The sequence below is a fragment of the Fusarium falciforme genome, chromosome 4 (assembly GCF_026873545.1).
Source record: "Fusarium falciforme chromosome 4, complete sequence".
In the NCBI taxonomy this organism is placed as follows: domain Eukaryota; kingdom Fungi; phylum Ascomycota; class Sordariomycetes; order Hypocreales; family Nectriaceae; genus Fusarium; species Fusarium falciforme.
This window is the reverse complement of record NC_070547.1, coordinates 1631015-1651091: the sequence shown is the minus strand read 5'-3', so window position 1 is coordinate 1651091 and position 20077 is coordinate 1631015. Positions and strand designations below refer to the sequence as shown.

Sequence of the window (20077 nt, the reverse complement as noted above, 5' to 3'; positions counted from 1 at the left end):
GATGGCTGCTGTGAGTATTGCGACTTGTTTTAATATGCGATTGAGCGCTGACGATGCACACGACAGCCCGTGATGACTGTGTCAGAGTCCAAGGACCTTCGAGGTCTGAATCTCATCGCAGCCCATTCCCACATTCGCGGCCTCGGCGTCGATGCTACAACCCTAGAACCTAGAGCTGCCTCTCAGGGTCTCGTTGGACAGGAGAAGGCGCGGAAGGCTGCTGCCGTTATCCTCCAGATGATCAAGGATGGCAAGATTGCTGGCCGCGCAGTTCTCATCGCCGGTCCTCCCAGGTTGGTTCAGCGTCATTGTTTTTGTGACGCGCGCTGACATGCTTCAAGCACCGGAAAGACAGCTATTGCAATGGGAATGGCGCAGTCCCTCGGCCCCGATGTCCCCTTTACAACCCTTGCATCGTCAGAGATCTTCTCCCTCGAGATGTCAAAGACCGAAGCCCTTACCCAAGCCTTCCGCAAGTCGATCGGCGTCCGGATAAAGGAGGAGAGTGAGATCATGGAGGGAGAGGTTGTGGAGATTCAGATTGACCGCAGCGTTACGGGCAGCGCCAAGCAGGGCAAACTGACTATTAAGACGACCGACATGGAGGCTGTTTACGACATGGGTAGCAAGATGATTGATGCCATGACCAAGGAGCGGGTCATGGCTGGCGACATCATCTCAATCGACAAGTCCTCTGGCAAGATCACCAAGCTCGGCCGGTCCTACGCTCGGTCACGCGACTACGATGCTATGGGCGTCGACACCAAGTTCCTGCAGTGCCCTGATGGCGAGATCCAGAAGCGCAAGGAGGTGGTGCACACTGTTACATTGCACGAGATTGATGTTATCAACTCGAGGACACAGGGATTCCTGGCCCTCTTTTCGGGCGACACAGGAGAGATCCGCAGCGAGATCCGAGACCAGATCAACACCAAGGTCGGCGAGTGGAAGGAGGAGGGCAAGGCCGAGATCGTCCCCGGCGTCCTGTTCATCGACGAAGTTCACATGCTCGACATTGAGTGCTTCTCATACATCAACCGGGCCCTGGAGGACGACCTGGCGCCTGTGGTGATCATGGCCAGCAACCGGGGCAACTCGCGCATCCGTGGCACCGATTACCGCAGCCCTCACGGTCTGCCTCTGGACTTCCTCGACCGAGTGGTCATCATCAACACACACACGTACAACCCCGAGGAGATTAGGCAGATCCTCTCTATCCGAGCACAAGAAGAGGAGATTGAAGTCCACCCCGACGCCCTTGCGCTTCTGACCAAGATCGGCCAAGAGGCAGGCCTCCGATACGCCAGCAACCTCATCACCACGTCGCAGCTCGTGTCGGCCAAGCGGAGGGCCAAGCAGGTCGAGATTGGCGATGTGCAGCGCAGCTTCCAGCTCTTCTATGATCCGGCGCGCAGCGTCAAGTTTGTGAGCGAGTCGGAGAAGCGGCTGATCGGCAACACGGGCGCCGTGGACTTTTCGGCTGCGGGTGCGGCACCGGCTGCGGGCAACGGCGAGAAGATGGATCTCAGTTAAATTTTGTCGGCGAGGAGAGCCTGGCGTTTAAGGGAATTTGGGACGTTGACGCGTGCGTGCGTGCGCGGAGTGGTCAAGGGTGTGTGCGAAGTGTCAGGGATAATTGTACCATACTGATCTGGCGTAGAATGGGACCCGCGCGTCTAAAGCTATAAAAAAGAGTGTTCAAGAAAGAAAGAAGGTGGTCATTCTTCTATGGGATATAAAAAATACATGTTCACATATCTCGTGGTGTCATTAAAGGGCACACCATGTTGCTCCTCCTTGCCCCTGATTATCTGGTATAAGTCCTCCAAGAACGCCCTTCGTACATGTTTTTCACCAAACATTTTTCTCTCTCCTTATTCGAAACCTCATGCCACTGGTTCTGCGTCCTCCCAATCATCGCCGTCGTTGGCCGACATGGTCAACCTACCGCTCTGGTAGTAGAACAGGCGAACATTGTCCTGCCATCCTACGGCCGTGATGCCACTTGCTGGACGACCCCATGCATTGTCACTGTTTGAACTCCAATCTGCTTGGGCGCCGCTTCGAAAGTACGATATGATAGACCCGGATGAAGGATTCGTGTAGAAGACGCGGTACGAGTTTAGGGACGGGATATAGGTTGCGTCGAAGAATGCTGATGCTCGCCAGGAGGAGCCAGGCTGGTCATCAACGACTTGAGCTGCAAGGAGTAAGCAAGGAGTCTTGTATCTTATACACAGATGACTTACAATCATCGGAGCCGAGGACATCGGTATAGTTGAATGTCCGCATCCATCCAGTCGAGTTAGCAACAAAGAAGACGTGTATATCGGTCGCATTAGACCTCGTCGCCGCAATAGAGGAGCCAGGCCGGACACCGCCCATAAGGTTAGAGCCAACCCATCCTTCAGCGTCAGCGTCGTCGCCGTTGAGGGCCCAGATGTTTGTCCCGCTGGCTTGGAAATAGACACGGGTCGAGTCGTTGCCCAGACGTAGCGCTGCCAGCTTGGAGTCTGGGTGGACGCCGTTGGTGAGGTTTGTCGAGATGATGGAGTTGGATGTGACTGCGCAGGCTGCTGTGCCGCTGTTCGCAGTTCCACCAGCTTGATTATCATCATCATCGTCGCCGTCATCGTCGTTGTCATCGTCCCCATCATCATCGTCAGCATTGAGGTTTCCGCAGTTGAGAGTAACTTGTGCGATCTGCGTCTCATTGTCTTCTGTCGTCACGTAAAACAGCTGAGTAGTCATGATAGATGAAGCGAGTCTGAGAGTAGCCGCAAGAGGCGTGCCATAGTTGGGCTCGATATCCAGGTCAAGAGTGTGCTCGGCGCCTCCATCGTCGTCGTGCATGCGGCGGTAGAGAATGTTTGTTGTGTTGAGGTCGTTGTAAAAGACCTGAAAGTTCTCGTCGTCGTCGTCTGCCGCGACAACGGCTGCCAGGAAGCGCTCGTCGGCATCAATTGGGCCTGTCTTTCGAGGGACAGGGCCAGTATCTGTAGTAGTCGGTGTTGAATCGTCATTGTCGTCTCCTCCATCTCCCTCCCCTCCTCCTCCACCACCTCCGTCCTCCTTGCCGTTGTCATCGCTCTTGTTGGCGTGGATGCCGCCTACTGTACCACCGACGGTGGCGGCAACCAACATGAACATGACTGCAGCAAGCACAATCAAAAACTTGCGCCTCTTCATGCCAAAGATTCTGCGAGGGCCTTTGTCGATAGAGTCTGCTGCCTCTCCGCCCCTGGTTCCTACACCGGCAGCCCCAGCCATGTCTTTGGTGTCCTTTTCTCCTCCGGCAACCTCCTTCTGCGCGTCATCATATGTTGGAATCATCCCGGGGTCTTGTATGTCGCTCACGACCTTGTCGCGCCCATGAGGGTCGACATGAGTACCAGTGACCACTTCTGGTAGGGAGTGATCCGGAGGTGGATCGACCACTGTGGGATATCTCTCATCGTCGCGCTGAGCCGCGGTTAGTTTGCATATAAAAGAAAGATTGCGATAGAGGACTTACCATGTTTGATTCGAGTGTCACAGAACAAACTCGTTGTGCAACAATGTACGAGCAAACCTATTCTCAAGCAGGTAAAGACCGAGGAATTGGGTATCGTGCTGCCCCATTAGAGATCGCCATTTACAACGTCCGCCGGACTCAAGTAGACGGGCTACGGGTGACATTTTCAATAAAAAACTTGCGGGGGTGCTCGCCATGGAAACCTTGATACGCGGGTGGGTAGTGACATTGATCAGTGTGTTAGTCGAGAGGACCAGTCTTCCCCCCCTGGTAGATCTACACAGCCCTCTGGGCGGTCGAACATGTATGGCTGGAGCCAGCCCGAGCATACGTACTCGTTTGCTTGGCTCTGGACTTGGCTTCCTGGCAAGCTTGTCAGGCCTTGGTCTTGGGAACTTGGCAAGCGAGGGAGGCTTAGCAGAGGGGGACAGTTCCGCCCAGAATGGCTTTCCTCTCGCAGAAAAGGTGCAGAGAGGATGTTTCAGGACCCATCTTCTGTCTCCATATCTTCGATTCGAAGGATTCTGGTGGTGTGACGATCCCTCTCAAGGCCACGACGACCCTGTCTTGGCGAGGCGGGTCATTTCATCCCATGTGGCCAGCCAGGCAAGACAAGGCTTCAGCTCGCAGAAGTGCCGTGAATGCAACATGATGGACGATCACAATGACCTTTTTGTAGTTGTATAAAACTTATGGTTCTGTCTCGACTCTATTTGGGGATACGATGTAAAAAGAGTTGGATGTGCTCGAATTAAGGTGTGGCAGGAACAAGGTTAGCGCGGGGAATTAAGAAAACGTCACTTTCCCCCGGTTGCGTCTCCCTCGATTGGTTATTGGATATTGACACTTTATCCGAGACCTTTAGTGCATGCCTTGATGCTCAGCTCAACTGGGATCCCTTCTCTTCTCTAGCTCGACACGAGATTGTTTAATGAGGTGCAGTTCATCCGCTCTTTGTTAGGCATCCATTAAAGATACCTGAAGATTGAGGCATTTTACAAGAGTCTTGGTAATGTAATTAAAGCTTCTTGACTTGGTTTAGATGAGCATTCATCAACATTGTATCTCCATCCCGACAACAGTCAAGACAACCCCTAACCATAGCTACACCACAAACAATACTAATTCCGTCGACTACATAAGAATCAAACGATGTACTTGCCACTCAGCACTCTATCTCGCCCCCCTGCCCATCATCTCATCAATTTGTCACCTGTCTCAAAGCACGAGCTACGTAATCGCCCATCCTTGGACTGAGGCTGAGTACGCCATGGCCCACATTCCATGATACAAGAGACGACCACGAGATGCAACACCAAGCCCGAACTTTCCGATATTCTTTTGCAAGTCGTTTCTATTTTCTATTTTAATTCTATCCCGTCTACGTTTTAAAGCCCTTGGCAAATATTCACAGTGAAACGACACTTTTAGGTGGTCAATACCTTTCAGCGATACACCACCACCCAGTATGAAAAACTCACGCCTTGGGACATGGCTGAGCCTCTGTGGGCGTAATGTTGAAATGCTGTGAGAACGGATCATCCGTCGCAGCCCGGGGAACATGCTCGATGATGCTCGCGATCCGCTGCGACTGCTGAGCGCCCCAGAAAGTCTCGATAAAGGCAAAGATAAGATCAAGGCCAGAGGTGACCTGCTAACGTTAACAACACACTTTACTCAGTCTAGAAAAGACAAGACTTACACCCGATGAAGACCAGATCTTGCCGTCAATCACGAATCGCGCCGGCGACACCCAGTTCACCTTGGGCCCCATTGCCTTGATCGTCGCCCACGCGTTCTTGTTGGTAGTAGCCAAGTGTCCGTCCAGCACGCCCGCCCTCGCCGCGATGCCCGACCCCGTGCAGATAGTCATGAGGATCTTGACCTTGGGCGTCATCTTGGCAATGTAGTCGGTCACTGCGCTGAGATTCGGGTTCCGGGCTCCCGGTCCGCCAGGGACGATGAGAAGGTCAAGGTCAAGATCGTCGGCAAACGTGTTCGTGGGAGGAATAGTCGGCCAGAAGCTCGAGTTGAACTTGTTCATGGCGACGGGCGCCGTAGAGACGGGATCGAGCGCTTCGGCGATGAGGTGCAGGTTGAGCTGCTGGACGCTGAGCGAGACGAGCTGTAGGGGGTCCAGGGGCCCGAACACGTCAATCATGTCGAGAGCCTGGAAGAGCACAACTCCAACATTACGGATGTCGGAGCCCTTGAGGTCGGGGATCGCTCCGGGCGTGATGCATGTCTGCTCCGTGTTGCGGTTCGCGATGACCGAGGCCGAGGCGGTCGTGAAGAGGGCGAGGGCGCCGGCGAGAGGGGACAAGAACTTCATGGTGATGAATGACAACCAGCGTCAATGTAGAACAGAAAGGATAGAGACCTGCTTGTTTTTTAACTGTTAGAGAGAGTACAATCCAGATAATATATACCTTGATAAAGGTCCATGTCTCACCTTCAAGCAGCCCTCCATCCCCTGCAAAAGAAAACCTTCTCAAAACCTCGCATCCATCCTCGAGGCTTACCAATCTTGATCCTTTGTGCATCGCAAACAGAAACAAACAGTTCTTCCGTCGTACAAGGCATCGTGAGAACCAATCATCCCTCCCCCCCCAGACCTGAGGTTAATTACAGTCCAGATCCTTCAACTCGGGTATAGTGTCGATCAAACACTAGGCCTGTAAAGCTACCTTGTCTTGCCGCGCGCGAAAGAGGATGAATCTGCAACAAATTTGGGCTCTAAGCGACTCAATTCACACTGCCTTTACTTGTGTATTCTTTATCCTCCAACCTTTGTATAACGACCAGAAACAATGTTGAAGCCAACATGCTCAGATGTTGAGCTCTCAACAACACCAATTGCGCTTGATGTTACTCAACACCACGCATAGCCTCACTCACAAACTAGCAAAATCGAGTCAACTGCATAAATCATGATCCGTTCAATCATCGGAGAAATACATTGCTGCAAGCCTTGCCCCAGGTTTCTGCACCGACTATGCGAGCTTAATTCAGCCCCCCAAGCCCACGAATCGCCATATTGCATCCATCCGTCAACTGAAGGATTGCCCCAGGCTCGCTTCACCATCCTCCTTGGCAATCCTTCATCAAGCAAGCAACCAAACAGGCAGGCAGGCAGACCGAGTAGGTAACCGTCATGTGTCGACGGGAGAGTATCTCATATCATTGCCTTCTAGACTCTAGGTCCTTCGTAATTGAACTTCCAGCTTTCATTCTCGCCCTTATCAGGCATCCATGCCATGCCATGCCATATAACTGTGTACTCCATCAAACCGCCCCTTAACACGGCATTTGAGCCAACCTCTCTACCCCCAAGACGAATGATTACCGCCATTACACCATGCCCTCCCTCTCACCTTGGGTATACAATAGGTAATGTCCACAGCCGAACCCCTCGACTGAGACACGAGCCCCCCGCCATGTAGAAATTTCATCAGTCCCATTCATCAACGCCATATCCGTTCCGGAATTGCCATTCCGTTTAGTCCATTCCATCCTATCCCATCCCCCCAGTCCAAAATATGTCATCACCATCGTTGTGCTAGAGCCGCCACACCCGGCATCACCGGCTTTATTTTCCTCCTTCCAAAGCCGCCAGTTGAGCTGACAGCGCCTCGTTTCCTTTGAGCAGATCGTCCAGCCACTCTGCTGCCATTGTCAGCATCGTGCTTTTACTGAATCCACCCCCACGGAGCCCAGGCACGAGGTCACAGAGGTCCTCAAATCCCTCCTTAATGAGTGTTCGTCGTTTCTGCTCGCTTCGTATATGGTTTTCTCGTTTTTGTTCCTCTGTAAGGTTCTCCCGCGTTGCCTTGGCCCCATTAGCCATGGATTTTCGACGTTTGCCCGTTGAGACTTCATCTGTCGGCCCAGAAGATGTTGAGCCTAGCCGTTCCAACTTGGACTTTCGTCTCCTGTTCGACTTTGGTGTGGTTGTCTCGTCTTGTGCATCCTCGTCCGGTCCTTCCTTACTATTCCGGCTCTTCCGCCTCTTGCGCGGCGGCGCGTCTGTCTCTGGCGGTGGCTTTACGACCTGTGCCAACCTATTTTGAGGGGGTGCCATCTTGGTATGGACCGGGCTGCTGGGTCGCGTATTATCGGCGCTCTGGCTCGGCTCAAAACACTCGAGGTACTTGAGCTGCTCCTTGGTCAAAGATTCCGCCGTTTCCTTTTCTGAATTTGGCATGTACCCTTGGACTCGACTGAAATTCGCGTCAGATCCCCACTGATACTCAGCCGGTGGTGCTCGATGTTGACGCCTTTCCTGTGGTCCCGACATCCAGTCTGGGTAGTGCTCTTGCTCACTGGCCGCTACACTGCGTCGATGCTCTTCACGAAACTCTTCTAGTGGCTGATGTTGAAGGTGTCCCACTAGGGGGGCAGTCATCCGTCGTTGCAGGGATGCATCAACTCCGTTAGAAGCTTGCCGTTGGGCGGATCCGTTATGAAGCAGCGTCGCGGCGGCATGAAGAACGTCGTCGGGCGTGTGTCGATGATCTAGTTGGTGGTCTAGTTGGTGCTGTGACTGAGGTGGCGGTGGGGGAGGCGGCGGCATCATGTTCGGTTCCATAGGCATCATGCCATGGAAGTCGCCCAGGCTATTGGGAAGCCCTTGGCCTGTCGGTTCAGGAAGGGAAGAGCCTGGATGATGGCCGAAAGTAGTTGAAGTCCCCATAAACTGTGGTGGAAGATCAAGCCAAGTGTCACTGAAGTTGAGTCCCTCGCCAAACGAGGGCATGTTGTAGTGATCAGCATTGATGTCCTGAAAGAACGAGTCCAGGAGTCTGTTGTCATTGTCTGTTAGGAGCGGATCACCGGGTGCGGGCTCGGGCGGATCGGGGAGAGGAGGATCTTGAGTCGAGTCGAGGGTGTCTAAAGTCGCATTCCAAGTTAGCAAACAGTTCGCGTATTCTTCGAGAAGCAACAAGACAATGCTGGATATGAAAGACGAGCAGTTGGTTGACGTACAGCCAAAAGGCAGAAAAGGATCTGAGGGCGGCTGCGACGAACCCATCCTCGGAGCTTGCTGTACGGCGAGCATGGGTGCGTCTTTGTAATATCGGGGTTCTTGCGATGTGCTGAGCTGGGATAGATGCCAGCGGCCAGAGTCGGTGGGAGAGGTGCGGCTGCTGAATCGGGATGGCGATGGGCGATGGGTGCCAGAGATGCTGAATTCGATAGCAGAAAGAACGTGGTTCGTCGTCAAACATGAAGCGTGCAAGTGCCAGGAACGATCGAGTTACGAGTAAGTGCCTAACACATGATACAAGCGCGACGACGGAAGTGGCAGGTGCCTTCAAAATGAGAAGGCACACAAAACTGAATGTCGCCTCAGGCAAAGCGCAGGGCGAGGCAACTTGGGCGAGAGTCGACAGTGAGCCAGGAGCTTGGAAACTTGGAGTCGCAGAGGCAGAGGCGCGGAAAGAGATCAGGGTGATCAGGTGAACTCGTCTGCGGCAGGACGCGGTTCGTGGGGTAGTCTTGGGTGCTTGGCGACTGGGGAGGCTTGAGCTAGACTTCTTGATCCAGATGCGGTGGTGGGCTTGCGGCGAGGAGCGAAGTAGTTGATGTCGATGCAGGTATGGACGAGGTTTCCAGGAGTACGGCAACTATGTAGGCAGAGTGGATGAAGAAGGAGCGTCGATTTGCGGTTGTGGAAGAGAAGAAACGTGGAAGATGGTATATGCAGATCTAGTGAGGATGAAGAGCGACTAGAGAGCAACAGGAACAGAAGGGACGGCGCATGTGCTAGGACCTGCACCAATGCATCACATCACATCCACTGTCCCAGACAAGAAGTCGGGACTGGAGCCTGATGTTACTCTTGCTGAAATGCTTAGAACAACGAAGCGCTTTTCGCCGGAAAGGGCTGGAGAAAGGGCTGCGTGAGGAGCGGGTGGCAGCGAGGGTCCAGGTGAGGATGGATGGAGGGATGGGGATGGATGGAGCTGGTGGTGGTGGTAGTGGTGGTGGTGGTGCAGGTGGAGGAGGAGTGGGTAGAGGAAGAAGGCCAGGCCTGGACAAGCAAGGGTGGAAGGCGGAAAGCCCACCTGCACCTGCTGTGTCGACGGGAGCGTTATGGGCAAGTGGCAGGGCTTGCAAGGTTAGAGGTACCCAGTACCTGGGCGGTGCGTACCGGACATATTGGGGAAGGGGCGACCTAGACCCCTGCAGCGGGCCCATTGGCCAGTTTTGATCCGAATTGGGCAGGTTCTTTGAAGACTCAGCCGTGTGGAGCAGCCTCGGAACTTGGCAGCGGATTGTTGAAAAAGTACTGTCTACATCGCCTCCAACCTGGCGCTGCATCCTGACAGAGCATGTTCCCCCTCCCTGGGTCGCAAGGTCACCTGCATCTCCCACCAAGTTCCACATTCGACGTCGACTAAAAATCTCTGGTCTCCAAGTTGTTGGCCCTTGTTAAGAGTCTCGCCGAGTTCTGATCAATCTTTATTCATCTAGCAAAGGGATCCTTCCAGGAGAAAGAAACAAGATTTATTAGCCGAGTCGATATCGTTAAACTGCAGCGGCCGGAATTCGTCAACATGTCCCCCGACACAGCCGAAACATGGAGTGAGACTTTGCCATGACGTACGTACCTACTTACTGGTGTTTGCTTGGCTTGAATATGCATCTAGGGGACAATCACATGCTTCCCAATTGCCAAGCAACAGCTCTCTCACGACTCAGCTCCAGTAGCAAACCAGGCGCTGGCTCCAGCTCTTTAAGCTCTCGGGCGACTCCGCCACCTTTTATTGACGACCTCCTCAGGCGGGCGGGCTTCTTACTTGCCGACAAAGAGGTTGGAGAAGGTCGAGTCATCCTGGTGTAGCATTGATGATAGGCAGAGACGCGGTAGATGTCTGGTCACTTGACCCGGGACTATCGTCTGCCGGCAGATAGACAAAAGGTTATGCCATCCCGTCTGAATAAGCATCGCCAAAAAGAACCAACTCTCAATTTCCATACACGCCTCTGCCGCCCGTCAGTCAAGGCTGGCTAGCTGGGCCTGGTCTGATGGCTTGCTGGGTCGTCTCGTGACCAGCCCATGACCATGATCGGGCCGTGCCAGCATGACACCAGCGACAGCCAGCAGGGGAATGGCTCCCACTTGGACCACCTCCATGACATCTCGGGGAGCAAGACCTCCTCCCTGGTACGGAATGACTTTCCAAAGGAACCATGCTGTAACGGGAACGGGGCATCCAGGCAAGGAAGAAGAGCCGAAAACCGTCCAAGGGCCGAAATTCGTCGTGGGGCTGGCTTCCCCTGTTCGTCGAGGTGCTTCTGGATGATTTCGTGCCTGCTGGCTCCCCCACATACACGGAATTGGGTGCGAATTTTTCATGCGCTGGCTTAGCTGAATGGGGACGTCAAAGTACGGGGTGTAACACTGCATAAGCAGGGTATGGTAATACCGTTAGCTATTTGAAATTGGCAAAGTAAAAAGGACATGAAGCATTTGGACGTTGGAATAGCTTCAAACTGGACAAAAAGCACCAGCGCTTTGATGAGAAACTAAAATGCACGTGCCAAATCCATAATGTGCACATGCTCTTTACCAATTTCAACGGTCACACCCCATTACCCCAGAGCCTCTGGGCAGGTACCCGCCTTGCCTGTGACCAAAGGGGAACTCAGGCCACATGCATCTCTGCATGGCCGGTGATGATCTCAGCTCTCAGAACCACCTACATCCCCAACTTCCATCCATCTTTGCAGTGGCTTTGGGCAGTAACCAAGCTCTCCTCCGCCTCCACGCCATTTACAGTTTGACTTGACCTGTGCCTTGCGTTGTCATCCATACACACGAAATCCTCGTGTCCTATCAGATTCAAAACGGTCCCCTGATCTACCTGGCTCTCACGCCCCTCCTGGCATCACCACACCTCCAGCTCGGCCATCATCCGTTTCATTCTTCGTGTCTTTGACACCATCGCCGAGCCCATCTTCCTTCCTGCGGCGATCGTTTCATACGTACAGCTCATAGTTGAGGGCTGCCCCTCAAAACACCATTCCCCAGGTTAGTCGCAGTATCCACACTCCTATACTTGCCCCCTCCGATTCGCGACTCCATGCCAGTCTGTCGCCTCCAGCCTTGCCAGGGCCTACGATCTCATACCCGCAGTGGCAAGGCCTTTTACTCCCGAGTACCGAGAGTTCAGTTCATCTCCCCTGTATTTGTTCCGAGCATGCCGCGTTGGAATCGAATCGTCTTGTCATGATTGTCCACTTTCACACGCAGCCTCGGTGTTGAGCCGAGGCTCATGGTCAACGGCCTTGCAACTCGTCTCCACAACTCCACAGCCCTGAGAGGAAGTTCTCTTGATCAAACTCCTGATTGTTGATTGTTTGATTTAAACAATCTCAAACTTCTGCAACCATTGTCTCAAGCCCTGAGGTCCAGATTGCCCAGTGCATGATGCGGTTGTATTCCGCCGTCACTCCAAGTCCTTAATCCTCTTGTCAACCTCCTTTTCACACCCTCTTCTTCTCCATTCTCATTACACTCGACAGGGGTCTTTGAATTGACCGCTCATCCGTATCCAGAAACCCCGTCAACATCTTCTCAGGAACCCACCTCCTGAGTGCCACCTCCGCATACTAGCCTCGCCTCATCCATCCTACCGGCTGCAGGTCCCGTAGTCCTGCTTCGGTCTGTTGTTGTATGCGGGGGGATTATGGCTTCCCTTGATGTGCGCCCTGTCCGCAAAGGTCCCCTGAGGCTCGATCCCGTCCCCGAGATCCTCCGGCCTCTGATCCGCGCTTATCTCCTAGGCTATGCGTCTGCCGTGGCTCCTCGGCTGTTGACGTTAGTGCTACAGCATGTTGCCAAGAGGAGACGAAAAGCGGCCAACCAACTGTCTCTAGACTCGGATGACAGCTCCTTTGTCAAGTCTGCAACTCACATTGTGAAAACAGGGTTCAACCTCCAACGCTTCCCAACGTTTTGTGCCGTGCTGGTCGGTGGTGGCACTCTCTTGCAGGTAACTGACCCCTTTCTGATCCTTCAAAGTCTTCACATGTAAGACGGGTCCTTCTCTATGCCGAAGGAGCCGTGCCTTGCAGCTTTGACTCACTAGAAGCCTATCGTCTACCCAACTCATCTGATGCTAACCGGTCAACAGGAACCTATCAAGAGCATCTTGGAAAAGGCTGCCAAGGGTCTAAGTGAAGCAGCTCGTTCAAGGTAAGGACACGGTTCTTGGCGCTCTACTCTTGTCTAACATTCACTTCTCCAGGCTAGCAAGATGGCTATCCACGTTCCTTGCAGGCTGGTTTGGCCTTCGTCTACTACATTGTTACGAAAGTCGAGCGTATGAAGAGACAGTCCCTGCAAAGGGAGATTCTTCCCCAGGTGATGAACCTCAAAAGGTCAAGTTCGCAGGTCGAACCTTGGACCTAACGTTGTTCGCCGTCACCCGCGCCCTTGATGTTGTGATCGGTGATCTATGGTCGAGGTACAAGGCCCGCCGCGTGGCTTCCAAGAAGTGGTCAAAGGTAACCCCTGAACTGAGTCTGACTGCAGTATGCCCTCTTTCTGACTCCTTTAGGCCGAGCGTTTCATCTCGAAATTCGTTGACCCCCTGGTGTTTGCCGCCTCGTCGGGTCTTGTCATGTGGGCTTGGTTCTACCATCCCAAGCGTCTTCCCCGCAGCTACAACAAATGGATCACCTCGGCTGCATCTGTCGATTTACGGTTGATCGAGGCTCTTCGCCGCTGCCACACGGGCGAGTTCCAGTATGGCAAGGAGACGGGCCAGTCATCCCTGCTGCAGGGGATGTGCGTCGACTACGAGTGGCCGCTTGCCTGGGGAGATCCTGCAGTGGTTGTGCCTATCCCCTGCCAGATGGTGCACATGGCTTCTGGCCCTTCGTGCGAATACCACGCTGTTAGCCGCTTCTTTCGAGCCTGGAAGTGGTCTATGGCTACATACCTACCCCTGACGCTCGCCCTTGCGCTCCGGAACCCGTCTCACAAAGCCTTCCGCCGCGCCCTCATCTCTTCGTGCCGTTCGTCCAGCTTCCTCGCCACCTTCATCACTCTCTTCTACTACGGAGTTTGTCTCAGCCGCACGCGTATAGGACCCCGCCTCCCCGGTGGCACAACCATCGAGCGCCGCCAGAAGATGGATGGGGGCATCTGCGTTGGCACCGGCTGCCTCCTGTGCGGCTGGAGCATTCTGATCGAGACAGCCAGCAGACGCAAGGACATTGCTCTGTTTGTCGCCCCGCGTGCTATGGCTACGGTGCTGCCAAGGCGCTATCCGTTGGATAAGCAGTGGAGGGAGACTCTTGTCTTTGCAGCCAGTACGGCTGTTGTATTTACTTGTGTTATGGAAAACCCTGATCGAGTTCGGGGCGTCTTTGGCAAGCTGCTGAAGACGGTGCTCGCGAAATAGGGGTATGGGTGGTTATAACTTTCGTTTTTGTTTCCTTAGGTATACCCGGCGTGGGAGGATGTAAAAAGGGGCCTGTCTACATAGTCATATAGTCTTGTAATATGTAATCTATTACTATGCTCACGTTTTCCATGGCAAGATATCACCGAGGCACATCACATTCACGTAATAGGACAGTAAGAGTTGAGCCCATCATGACCCTCAAATCACATTCATAACTCCATAAACCATGCAAAGATATTACGTCTTATTCCTCATGAAGCATCACGTTATCCCTTGAACCAAGATACAGCCCCCAGCACAAAGATGCACGCCAAAATGTCCCCTCTCACAGTCGAAAAGATCTGTGCATACCGCAGCGCAATCTCAACGTACCCCTTTGCCGGCTGCGGCAGGAATCCCACGACAGTTCCCACGATGCCCGCCGGAGGTGTGCCCCGCTTGTCGAGGAAGAAGCGTGTTGTGAGGAGCACCGTCTCAGCCGTGGCAAACGTCCAGAAGAAGAGCTGCTTGCGGTGCTCGAGCTCTGTCTCGAGTTCGGGCTCCGAGGCGGCGGTCAAGGGGTCGGCGGGTGTTGTGCCAGCGAGAGCAGCGCGCTCGCGCTCAACCTTTGTTCCAGTGAAAGGGGTGAGGATTACGATGTAGAGACCAAGACCGAGAGCGACGAGTGCATGGAGGAGACGCCAAAGGTTTGTGGACGTGCTCCGGACAGGGGCGGCGGGCTGAGGAGGCTGAGGTACGGCGCCCGGCATACCGGGGAAGGGAGGTGCGGAGCCCGGTGGGAAACCGGCACCGGCCATGAGCTGGGACATCATTTTCATCATGGGGTCCTCGTCGAGGCCGCCGGGGGTGCCCGGGGCGGGAGTGCCATTGCCACGCTCGAAGCCGAGCATCATCTGTCGGAGCTGTTCCTCGGAGATGGTGGGCTCCGGCGGCGGGGGTGCATCGCGGGCGGAAGCAGTGCGCTTTGGCTCGTAGTAGTGCTCAGAGATGTCAACCTCTTCGGGGTCGGCGTGGTCTGCTGGAGCAGAAGATGCAGTGGTTGTGGCGGCTGCGGGTGCTGGTGTGGGAGCTGAGGGAGAGTCTGTGGCGGTCGTGGTCGCGGTGGCAGGTTCTGGCTCTGTGGTATTGATGTCAGCGGCGATTCTTCTTCTTGCAACTCTTGAGCTGCTACTCACCCCCTGGAAGACGGCCTCCAAGACCAGTGATCTTGTTCAGTCTCGCGGAGCCGCCAGCTTTGATCTTGGCTTCTCGTCGCTCCTTGCGCAGGCGTGCCTGCTCGGCCGCTCTCTGTGCGGCGGCATCTTCGGGGCTTTGTGCCGTATCGGACATGATGGCGGTATTTGTGAGAGCTCTTGGAGGGGAGTAGAGCTTGTGGTCGAGATGTGGAGGGCGATGATGTGGTATGTACTTCTTGGCGGAGGTGGGAGCTTTAGTGGGACCCAGATGACAGCTGGCGGTGGAGGATACCGACTTACCCTAGATAAGAGCCTCACCAAATTTAATTTCAACGGAAACCAAGAATTCCCTTGAATATCTATCTACCTTTGCCTAAAGGATAGGTTCCTAGTATTTGACTCGAGTGGCATCTCATCGCTTCTTACATGGAAGATTCGCAAACATCCAAAAAAGAAAAAAAAAGTAACAATTCAATATGCCATGTAATATTACATGCCAGCGTCTGTACAAAAAGCAGGTCACTTCACAATTACACAGCAGAGTCAACGACACCACATTCATCAACACATTACATAAAGGCACCGCATTCATCATATACTTTTCTAATCTAAAAAGAGTCCAGCCTAGGTGTGGTCGTGAATGTCATTCCCAATCATACACCTCCGCTAAACTATCCGACCCCTTCACCAACATCCTTTGTGGTTGTCCACAAGCAAGTTACATTAAGACATGTCGTGTATTCCAACACTTACTCAAGGCGTAGCCCTGCTCATGCTGATAAGGCGCTTCACACCAACCTAGTATTCGAATTAGCTTCTGTACAATGTTCACAGGACCATATAAACTTACCATCCAGTTACCACACTCCTCCGTCTTGTCTCGCTGAACCTCAACCTGCAGCTTGTGGGCCACGTCGTAGTTCTTGGCCTCAATGGCCTGCGCAAGCTCTGTAAGCTGCTCGATCGTGCCGGGCTGAACCAGCTCCTCATTGTTGAGGTGGTCGAACAGAATGTTGAGTCGCTTCTGCGTATCCTTGACCTGGGGGGCGAAGTTGGAGGGGGCCTTGACTGCAACTCGCTGCATATCCTGGCTCAGAATATCCACCAGACGCTGCGCGCTGGCAGGGATATGTGATCGGTCACCTGCAGGGTGTCGGGCCTTGGGCGGCGCGGCTGGCTGGGGTGGAGGAGTTGGCTTAGGAGAAGAGGCAGCAGGAGGTCCAGGTCGGTTCATAGGAGGAGGTCCAGTGGGAGGAGGTCCGGTTGCAGGTGCGGAAGGCTGGGTCGGGGGAGCACCGTAGGACTGGCTTGGAGGAGCGCCATAAGGAGAGGGCGCGTACTGGTTGTGGGGAGTCGACTGCTGAGGAGGCGCTCCAAACGAACCAGCTGGCGGGGGACGGCTAGCAGCACCTGGAGGCGGCACCGAGCCTGGAGACTGGCTGAACTGCTGCTGCTGCTGCGCTACCGGAGTAGGGGCATACCGGTTGGAAGGAGGTGCTGCGGCAGGAGGGGCGTTGTAAGGAGACGCCGTTCGAGGGACGACATGGGGCATTGGCGGCGGGATCGCACCCGCAGCTGGAGGAGGAGGCGCGTATGGGTTGTGAGCGCTGGCAGCCGGAGGAGGGGGCTGGAAGTTCTGAGGAGGGGCGGCCAAGGGCGACGTGACTCGAGGGGGTGCTGGTCCCTTGGGAGGAGGAGGAGGAGGAGTGGCTCCGGCTCGCTGTCCGTAAGGGGTCGGGCCTCCAGGGGGAGGAGGAGGGTGAGAGGCCTGTTGTCCAGGGAAAGGCGAGGTCAGAGGTCCGACACTCGGAGTAGTCCTGCGTGCTGGTGGTGCCTTAGTGACCAAAGGAACGTCGTTCCAATTGTCCATATTCTTAGCCTTAGAAGGAGGTGGCACAGATGAAGGAGTCGTGTTTCGAGGAGGTCCGGCCATGGGCGGAGGAGCACCGTATCCATGCTGAGTAGGCGGCTGGTAGCCACCAGGGGCTCCATAACCAGTCTGAGCAGGTGGTGCGTAACCACCTTGAGGCTGGTAGGTGTTACTGCCCTGAGGCTGATAGGCGTTTGTCGGGGGCATGTACTGCTGGGCTGGTGATCCAGTTGACCGAGGAGCCGGGTTCTGGGCGATGTTGCTATAGGGGTTGGCCGCAGTCTGAGCAGGAGCCGGCGCCGGCACGGACTGGGGAGGCTGATAGCCCATGGCGGGCTGGATTCTGGACGAAGTGCGGCTCGAAGACGCTGGTACTCTGGCGCTGGGCTGAGCAGCAGGCTTCTTGGTGGCAAGTCGTACACGGTTCCTGGCCAGTTCCGCAGCGGGATAGTTGGATGGGAGAAGGTCGAGATACTTCTGAGCAGTCTCGAGCTGACCATGGCCAGCCAGGATGTCAGCATACTCGGTGTACTTGTCGTACAGAGTGGCGAGCTTCCAGTCCGAGCTCAGTCCCTTCTCGCCATCCTCGAACTTGGTGACATGACGGAAGACGGTGACCTTCTCGATGAAGTTTTGCAGGGACTTGGCATGGACGGAGAAGGTGGAATCTCCAGATGCCTCCTTCAAGCCAGCCTGCTCTGCCTCGTCCAACTCGGCAGCCCAGATCGACACGACCTTCTCGAGCTTGGAGCCAACCAAGTAGCAGAACGAAGCATCCTTTCGGGAACCCTCCTCGTTGATCCTATCTCCCAGCGCCTCGCAAAGGTCCGAGAATTCGGCGGGATCAGAGAAAGTGCAGATGATAGCCATAGTCTCCTGCCAGTCCTCAAGGTCGGCATTGTAAACGACGTCCCAAAGGTTCTTGGCAATGACAGAGCCAAGGAGGCGCATATAGCTGGGTTGGCCGCTCTTGCGAGCCAGATAAGCGGACTGGACCTTGTCAACGAGCTCTTGGCCGCCACAGTTGGCGATCAAGAATGCATCAGCGAAGCGCTCCTCCTTCAAGCAACGCTCAGTAGCCTTGGCGAAGTTGCCCAGCATCAGAGCTCTGGTGATATCCTTCTCAACTGGGCTATCAGACTCGCTGAACAGTTGGAAGGGGTTGTCAGTCTTGGCGTCCTTGGTAGCAGCAAGGTTAGACAGGAAATCGTCGTCCTCGGCCTCACCGCCTTCAAAGAAGCTAGAAACACGCTTCTTCTTCTTGTCTTCGGCATCTTCCTTGGTCTCGGCCTCAGCATCATCATCTGCATCTCCAGCTTCCTCCTTAACACTGCCGTTGGCTAGATCCTCCTCGTTGAAACCGAGGTAATCGACAATCTTGCTGCGAGGGTTGTCTCCAACGAGAGTCTCCATCACCTGCCAATCGGCCTTTTCCTCCTCAGTCTTGGCCTGCTCAATGCGGTCGGCACAAATGGAAGAGATATCACCAGAAGCGATGGCCTCCTGGAACTTCTCGGTGGCAGAAGACACATCGGAATCGATTGAGAAGTTGGTAATCATAACCTTGGAAGATCGCTTCTGCCCAGCCTGGACGGGGTTGGCCTTGAACACCACAACCTTGCCTCCGAAACCGAACGAGGCGCCAATGGGTCTCTCGAACCAGTTGGGGGCCTTGGCCAGGGTCCATGATGCGTCCTGGGGCTGGTCTTGAGCGGCGCGGAAAAAGTCTTCGTCATCCAGGTTCTTCTCGGCCGCAGCCTTGGATGTGTCGGGGTTGGTGTTTTGTAGTGTCTGCACCGTGATCTTGCCGTCGAAGCTGGCAGTCGCCGAAAGGTTGGGGTTATGAGGGTTGAAACGAGTGAGGAAAGTCCAGTTCGTCACTTCAGGCAGCTCGCCATAACGCTCGCCGGTATTGGGGTTCCAGACAATGGTGCGGTTATCCTTGCCTGAAGAGAGTAGCAGGTCGCTGTCTTGTTGGCACCACGACAAGGACAGGACACCTGATTCGTGGCCCTGGAGTGTTCTCTCGGGAGCATTGGAGTTTCGGAGATCCCACATCAGAATGACGGGGGTGTTATCATCTGGAGTCGCCGTCAAGAGCTTTGTGGAGTGGTTGGGGTCCCAGGCGATGGCACTGACGGCCTTTCGGCTGTTGTTAAGAGTCAATGAAGCTTTCTTGGTCTTCAAGTCCCACACCGTCACGAAGCCACCGTTACCGCCAGTGGCAAGAATGTGAGAGACCTTCTGGTTCCATGCAAGGCATTCGATATCGTCGGATCGGGCGGCCGTGTTTCCTAGCCTGAAAGGGTTCGCGATGTCGTTCACATCGTAGATGAAGAGCTCGCCCTTAGCGCCAGCCGTGGCCAGGATCTGCGGCTTCAGGGGGTTGAATTGTATTGTCTTGATTGGGCCGGTGTGCTTGGAGGTTTGTGAGATCAGGGCATCTGAGTCCCCAGCAATGAGCTTCTCGGCGTCCCAAAGATCCAATGAGCCGTTCTCGAGGGCACCTGCAATGATGCCCTTGGGGTGATCATCGTTGGCGGGACCCCAAGCAACATCGTAGAACCTGAATTAGATCAGCATGTTGTATTCCCCTGGAGCTTCCATGGATATAATTCTACCTAGCGTCGGTGGTGATGCTCGCGACAGGTTGCAACTCGAGGCCTTGCTCTTGGTCGTCCAGAGCAAGATCCCAGAGCTCCAGCTTGCTCTCGTCAGAAAAATCGGCATCGACAGCGCCGGCGCGAGTACCGGTGACCAAGACAGGCTTGCCGGCACCTGGCGACCAGGCGAAGGCGGCCGTTCGGGGTATCTCTCGAAGGCGCACCATGATGGTGATGGCGGGGAACTAATGCGACGAAGGACCAGCTCAGGATGACGTTTGAAGGTGGCGGTCAGTGTTATAAAGACAAAAACCAAACAATTCTGGCTAGACAAGGGCCAGGCAGTATTAAAGAACTCGTTGCCTCTGCCCGCGAGTATAGCTTCGAAGTTGATCGAAGCAGGGCGAGGTTGGGCAGTCGGTTGTCTTTAATTGGGAGGTATGATGCCAGATTGCAGGCTGCCCTCCATGTTCAGGAGCTCCTAACAGCGGACA

The 20077-nt window shown here is 54.6% G+C and overlaps 7 protein-coding genes across 7 annotated transcripts; 2 read left to right on the top strand and 5 right to left on the bottom strand.

Moving 5' to 3' along the window:
- Nucleotide 1: 1 nt before the first annotated feature.
- Nucleotides 2–1533, top strand: NCS54_00526600 (RuvB-like helicase; the record flags this gene model as incomplete). Its single annotated transcript, XM_053150778.1, has 3 exons — nucleotides 2–10; nucleotides 67–293; nucleotides 342–1533. 3 exons carry the CDS (start codon nucleotides 2–4, stop codon nucleotides 1531–1533), a joined length of 1428 nt encoding a protein of 475 aa, XP_053006753.1.
- A 353-nt stretch (nucleotides 1534–1886) lies between these two features.
- Nucleotides 1887–3517, bottom strand: NCS54_00526500 (Hypothetical protein; the record flags this gene model as incomplete). Its single annotated transcript, XM_053150777.1, has 3 exons — nucleotides 1887–2200; nucleotides 2250–3462; nucleotides 3515–3517. The coding sequence occupies 3 exons, from the start codon at nucleotides 3515–3517 to the stop codon at nucleotides 1887–1889; spliced, it is 1530 nt and encodes a 509-aa protein (XP_053006752.1).
- Nucleotides 3518–4991: 1474 nt separating this feature from the next.
- Nucleotides 4992–5846, bottom strand: NCS54_00526400 (DJ-1 protein-PfpI domain-containing protein; the record flags this gene model as incomplete). The annotated part of the gene is made up of 2 exons (XM_053150776.1): nucleotides 4992–5168; nucleotides 5217–5846. 2 exons carry the CDS (start codon nucleotides 5844–5846, stop codon nucleotides 4992–4994), a joined length of 807 nt encoding a protein of 268 aa, XP_053006751.1.
- Nucleotides 5847–7103: 1257 nt separating this feature from the next.
- On the bottom strand, nucleotides 7104–8573 carry NCS54_00526300 (BHLH domain-containing protein; the record flags this gene model as incomplete). The annotated part of the gene is made up of 2 exons (XM_053150775.1): nucleotides 7104–8404; nucleotides 8501–8573. The coding sequence occupies 2 exons, from the start codon at nucleotides 8571–8573 to the stop codon at nucleotides 7104–7106; spliced, it is 1374 nt and encodes a 457-aa protein (XP_053006750.1).
- Nucleotides 8574–12210: 3637 nt separating this feature from the next.
- NCS54_00526200 (Hypothetical protein) lies at nucleotides 12211–13932 on the top strand (the record flags this gene model as incomplete). Its single annotated transcript, XM_053150774.1, has 4 exons — nucleotides 12211–12516; nucleotides 12658–12719; nucleotides 12772–13030; nucleotides 13084–13932. The coding sequence occupies 4 exons, from the start codon at nucleotides 12211–12213 to the stop codon at nucleotides 13930–13932; spliced, it is 1476 nt and encodes a 491-aa protein (XP_053006749.1).
- A 269-nt stretch (nucleotides 13933–14201) lies between these two features.
- NCS54_00526100 (Hypothetical protein) lies at nucleotides 14202–15264 on the bottom strand (the record flags this gene model as incomplete). The annotated part of the gene is made up of 2 exons (XM_053150773.1): nucleotides 14202–15052; nucleotides 15111–15264. The coding sequence occupies 2 exons, from the start codon at nucleotides 15262–15264 to the stop codon at nucleotides 14202–14204; spliced, it is 1005 nt and encodes a 334-aa protein (XP_053006748.1).
- Nucleotides 15265–15863: 599 nt separating this feature from the next.
- Nucleotides 15864–19810, bottom strand: NCS54_00526000 (Protein transport protein SEC31; the record flags this gene model as incomplete). Its single annotated transcript, XM_053150772.1, has 3 exons — nucleotides 15864–15908; nucleotides 15961–19546; nucleotides 19602–19810. 3 exons carry the CDS (start codon nucleotides 19808–19810, stop codon nucleotides 15864–15866), a joined length of 3840 nt encoding a protein of 1279 aa, XP_053006747.1.
- Nucleotides 19811–20077: the final 267 nt, after the last annotated feature.